At 32.0% G+C, this 6,163-nt stretch overlaps 1 protein-coding gene across 1 annotated transcript; it reads right to left on the bottom strand.

Moving 5' to 3' along the window:
* Window positions 1-230: 230 nt before the first annotated feature.
* On the bottom strand, window positions 231-1,457 carry LOC136086231 (zinc finger MYM-type protein 1-like). The gene has a single exon (XM_065808518.1). The coding sequence runs from the start codon at window positions 1,455-1,457 to the stop codon at window positions 231-233; it is 1,227 nt and encodes a 408-aa protein (XP_065664590.1).
* Window positions 1,458-6,163: the final 4,706 nt, after the last annotated feature.

Genomic DNA, 6,163 nt, shown 5'->3' with positions numbered 1-6,163 from the left:
CAGCTTCTTTACTTCAGGCAGCATTTCTTCCTCCTCTACATCATTGAAAGTTTCTGAAAACTGATGGGCAAAGGTTAAAATTTTTTCATCAGTTGCCTTCAAAAGATTACCTGTGTGTACAACAGCAAACTTTTCATACACAGTGTTCATCGAGGTCAAACTTTTTTCTAATTCTACATGAAAGTGGTCAATGCACTCGAACATAACACGCTTCAATTCTTCCTGTGGAGTTAAACTGCATCTTTAGCAATTTCTCCTGGCATCATCTTTTTCACTCGCTTGCGTTTTCTGCTTTCAATATCAGTGCCCATTTCAGCACAAGTCTGGGTCGCATATTCTACAGCATTATGGACCAGAACTTCTCGACTCTCTACTAAAAAGGTCTTCAAGCTTTTCAGCTTCACAACATTCTTTTCCAAGCTAATACCTTCGATTTGAAGATATTTTTGGGCATGATTCACCTTGAGTAGAATGTGGTACCACAAATGCAAGAAGCAAAGGAAATTGAAATTACAAATGTTTGTCATCAACACCTCCGCTGCTCCTCTCGTATCTAGGTTTTCAGAAGCATCACAAAGCTTTTCCACAGCCTTAACCAACTTTTCGAAATGTTTGAAGATTGGTTTCACGGTATCATGATGAGCACTCCACCTGGTATCATTAAGTCTCTTCACTGTCACTCCAACGGTTTCTTTTAGGACCTCCCATCTATGTGTTGAACATGAAAAAAACGTGTGCACACTTTCCAAAGTTCCAAAAAATGTGACACAAACAGAAACACTACCAAAAGCATGTACGCCGCATAAAGTAAGCGAATGGTTAGCACAAGGCACAAATATTGCTTTTGGATTAAATTCTTTAATTCTGGTTTGTACTCCTGTATGAATGCCAGACATTGTCGAAGCATAATCGTATCCTTGGCTTCGACAAAGCTTTAAATCCAAGCCGTCCTTTTCAAGAGATTGAACAATTTCCTGTGTTATGGAGTCTGCCTTTTTCCCACTTAGAGGAATAAAACCTAGAAATGATTCTTTCACTTCCACGTTCCTGTTGTCAATTTTCACATACCTTATGACCTGACTCATTTGTTCAGTGTGGGATATATCTGGCGTGCTGTCAAACAATATGCCATAGAATTTAGCTTTCTTGATTTCACAGATTAATTCTTGTTTTACAGCATCGCCTAAAAGAGATATAAATTCATTTTGCACTGCAGGCGATAAATAAGAAACTGGAATCAATCCTGATTCCAATGATTGCTGAAGCCGTATGCTGTGCTCCTTTAAAACATGGTCATAGTTTGAAAGGAGGCTGACAAGTTCCGAGAAATTACCACCGTTTTCAGAAACAAAGTCTTCCCTGTGGCCTCGAAAAGGCAAATTCTGCTTTGCCAAAAAAAGTGTTATATCTAAGAGACGATGCAAAATGTCTCTCCATTTTTTCTTCTCTCTTTCCATTACGTCTTAGTGAGCAGCGTCGATGGCTTTGTTTCGGAGAGGCCTTGCTTCAAGTGTTTTCCATTTTTCTAAATTGTTAATATGCAATTCAGAGTTTTCGTGATCTGATACTTTAGGATTCAATTTCCACCAACTATTGAATCCTGTAATGAAACTTGATTTGGTCGTTGGATTATCGTTCTTATCAAACAACTTGCAACAAAAGCAAAACAGTGATTTTTTTTCATGAGAATAGACCATCCATTTCCTCAAAATCTGTTCTCCACTTGGAAGCTTCTTGTAACATTAGCTTTTTGTCAGCTGTCTAGTTTGATCCTTTGAATTTTCTCCTGGTTCATGAACTGGATCAAATGGCCCCTCCAAGTTCTGGTAAATTTCACTGCCTTGTCTTATAACATCGGCTCTGAGATAATCTGGCATTGGAGTGGGCCAGTTTTCAACATCATATGTTAATGTTAAATCTTCTGATTCGTGTACTGAATTTGCGTCTGATTCAGAACGTATCGAATTGGTTATGTCTTCTTCTTCTTGCCTATTGTATTGCTCTTCTTCTCCTTTTTCTTGTTCTTCATTGCTTGTTTGTTTATTCCGTTGGCCATAGCTTGTACTTTGGCCTTTTAAAGATTCAGAGCCCTCCTCTGGCCCTGCTTCATTGTTTGCCTGGGATAGTGCCCTTTTAGTAAATTTAAGCATTGAACCCGACAACCGTTGTAGTTCTTGTTCTTTGGCTTTTTGTTTTTTCTTCTTTTCCCATCCACTGGGATAGTTTCGTTTCATGTTATCAACAGGTCTCTTGACTCTGAAAATAATTTTTCTATTTTAGACAATAAAGTATTTAGAAAATAAAACAAACCTTCGCGTTATGGGTTTGAAAACGAACCAAACCTAATAAATAAACACTGTAAGATAAAACTGTCAAATTTTGAATTACATTTTTCGGCTATTTTCTTAGAAAAATTTCAGTATAAGTAACAGTATAACGATGTTTTCACTTCGCTTGTTAGTAGATATCTATTTAAAGTGAAATGTGCGCACATGAAAATGTAAAATTTCTGGTTTTAAAATTCCATTTTTCTATCGTTGTAGGTTTTTAATGGCCTATTGTTCTATTTACGCATCAGAGCTTCGCATGTCTCCACGAATAAAGTTAGGTAATTCTTAAGGTGTGTTTAATAACGTTTTTCATTGGAATTATATTTTGTTATTATTCGTGGTTTTTCTTTAGAGACAGGTTGGCAGAGATGGGCTGTCTCCACGGGAGTTGTTTATTCTAGAATTTTCTTAAGGGAATTGTTTGATTGCCTATTATTGCTAATGCTTTAACGAGTATTTTCAGAGCAGCTGTTCAAAGGGGAGTTTAGATGTTCTCATTGTATGTTAATGTGCCTCTAATTTAGTTAGTTGTGTGTTTTCTGTTTTGACGTATATTATATTTAATATATTATTTATTATATATATTATATTTATTATATTTACAACTATTATTGTGTTTATTGTATTTGTTATATAAATTATATTAATTATATTAATTATATTTATTATATTCATTATATTAATTATATTAATTGTATTTGTTTATTAATTATATTAATTATATTTATTAAATTTATTATGATAATTATATTTATTATATTTATTATAATTATTATTTTTATTATATTAATTATATTTATTATATTCATTATATTTATTATATCTATTATATTTATTATATTCATTATATTAATTATATTAATTGTATTTGTTTATTAATTATATTAATTATATTTATTAAATTTATTATGATAATTATATTTATTATATTTATTATAATTATTATTTTTATTATATTAATTATATTTATTATATTCATTATATTTATTATATCTATTATATCTATTATATTTATTATATTTATTATATTCGTTATAATTATTATATTTGTCTTAATTATTATATTTATTAATGTTCACAAATAAGCTAGATATTAATTGGATTTATGAACCATAAGAATAATATGGGGAATTTAAAAAAAAATCGATTTTAATTTTAATGTTTTCGGAATCTGGGCCCCCCAAGATGAATGTTATCATGGTTTCGGGCTTAAATTTGTCATTGCCACCTATGGTAATAGCTCCTTTCATATGGGAAATTCGCTAGGACGAGTAAACAATATCAAAACTAAATGTTTTCGTACTACTGATAAAAATTATCGTTTACCAAAATAGGCTAGGCCTACTCATTTTTAAGGTCAAAATTAGTTAGAAAAAACCAAGTAATTAAATTGACAATACGGATAGTGTTTAAGGACAGGTCCCTTATGTGGCTTCGACATAAAACGACCTGTGATATAAAATTATAACCTGATAACTAAAATCTTCTCACGCAGCCTTGTTAGGCCTATATGCAGGAATAAAATTATAACTTACCATGTAACTTGGTAATGAAGAACTGAAGACGTGATTTGCTCTCGAATTATTGAGGTACTGAATGATAGAGTATATTAATCACATTAACGAAACAACATAAACATCCGTCAGTCTGCCTGAAGCATTACGAACCATAGACTCGTAGGTAGGGCGGGTGAATCTATTTATTAGTACTCCCGGGTGTGGGGTAGGAAGCTTCGCGGAGGGCCTCCAAAACAGTCACGGTGGTTGTTATTGGCTCAGATGTCATTTCAATTTCTTACATCTTGGTTTGTTTGCTGTGGATGTTTTTTATCTTAGCAAGCAGATACGATCATGTTTCAGGTTCATTTTTGTTGTAAGCAATTATGATTACAGAACAATAATGTTGACTATTACAAAATCCGGCTGAAGTAAAAAAAATATAAATTGTATTAACATTTAGGGGCCTACTCCCAGACGGGGCCTGGGGCGGACCGTCCCCCCAAGCCCCACCTTCGGTACGCCACTGCCTCTAACAAAATTTTATTAATTTTAGTTTGAATACTAAAACAAAAATAATGAAGTTATAAAAATGTTGTGGATAAACAAGAAATCAAAACAAAACTGATGTTCAACATTAGAGATGTGGTGGGTTCTAGTTTTGTAGAAGAAAAAGCAATTTTTTTGTTAGAGTTGGAATTTTTTAGAATATTTGTGGTTATTTATTCTATATTTACAATAAAATATTGATTATAAGCTTATAAAAACGTTTTTACTTTATAAAACCCTTTGAAAAAAATTCATAATATGAGCATTTTTATTACAAAAATATTAAAATTGAAATTTCTTTCTCGGATGGTAATGGTTGATTTTAAAACCATTTGCGATAGTATCCCAAGGGTCTATATTATCACCCCTCCAAAGGACTTTTTCGGGTGTTTTTGTTGATGACTCACCCCAAAATTTTCAAGCCGTAATCTCTTTAAATAATATTGTTTTTACATTCTTCAATTGACTTATGTGCATGTGTATAAGCTAATTTAGTCTTTTTGTTTTGAAAAAAGTTTGTGTCGTCGGGAAAAATTATAGTCTTTAAATTGGATGCTTTGTTAAAATCATTTATAAATATAATGAAAAGAAGTGGTCCAAGTATGGATCCTTGTGAGACGCCATATGTTCATTAATGTTTGAGGTCGGGAATCTTTTTTAAAAATGAACTGCTTTGATTGGAGAGATAGCTTTTGAACACACTTAGAGTTTCACCTACTATGCCATAACATTCAAGTTTTTTAAGCAAAATATTATGATCGACCGTGTCAAAAGCTTTAGACAAGTAAATGAAAATACCAAGTGTAAATTTTAGATTTTTTAACGATTCGTTAATACAACGTGTTAATTGAAGAATAACATGTTCGGTTGAGTTGTTTTTTTTAAAACCGAACTGATTTTCATAAAGAATTTATTGGTAATTAGGTATCCCAACAAGAAAGGTATATGTGGCCTACATGTGGCCATAGTGCTTACAAGTGGAATAAAAGTGTGAAACTATATTCCAGTTGATGATTGATATATATGCCGATAATCAGTGCGGCCCACATGAGGAACGCATAATACATCCATATAATTATTCCACTTAGTGTGGTATAATCCTTAAATAAATACACACATTTTGCTTTTGCCTTGCCTTTGCCTTTCCATTTGCATTGCCCAATTCACACTTTGCACATCTTGCCTCATTTTGAATTTTAAATTTTAACCAGTTGTAAATTAGGATTCCATTGCTATGCATTGTAGTAAACTCTAGAATATTCCATGATATCATGTGGTTTACAGTTTTGATAATTTTCAATTCATAGTTGAAGTATTCCATGAGAAAGTGGGACAGGCATGTAACCCACCATATCTGATTTTCTTCATACTTTGTAAAAAATGGTCACCTAAATAACATAGACCATACCTTGCAAAATTTTAGCACTGGTATCGTATAGGTTTTGGAGATACTGTTATTTTAAAATCAGCAGTTTTTAGCAATTTTTTATGTTCGGCGGCCATTTTGATTTTACTATAGTTTATGTTTTACAAGTTACTGTTCAACTAAACATGTAATTAAGCTAAAAATTAGCACCAGCATAGTTTTTAGGACGAGGAATCAGTATATGATATTTGCTTTTAATGAAAATATTAAGAACTATATCAAAATTGGGATTGTACTTCACCTACAGATATTTTTGAAATGTTAACTGAAAGGAAGTCTGGTAAACATAGTAGCATTAATTTTTTGTGAATTTTTTTGTTTTTATTAAAATAGATATTTTAATGAGTGTTTTAATGCAAAAT

This window comes from Hydra vulgaris, chromosome 10, assembly GCF_038396675.1.
Source record: "Hydra vulgaris chromosome 10, alternate assembly HydraT2T_AEP".
NCBI classification, from domain to species: domain Eukaryota; kingdom Metazoa; phylum Cnidaria; class Hydrozoa; order Anthoathecata; family Hydridae; genus Hydra; species Hydra vulgaris.
This window is presented reverse-complemented; position numbering and strand designations above follow the sequence as displayed.

What these genes read in the sequence shown, in the direction of transcription:
- LOC136086231 (XM_065808518.1), bottom strand. Translation starts at nt 1,457, where the DNA reads ATGGAAAGAGAGAAGAAAAAATGGAGAGACATTTTGCATCGTCTCTTA.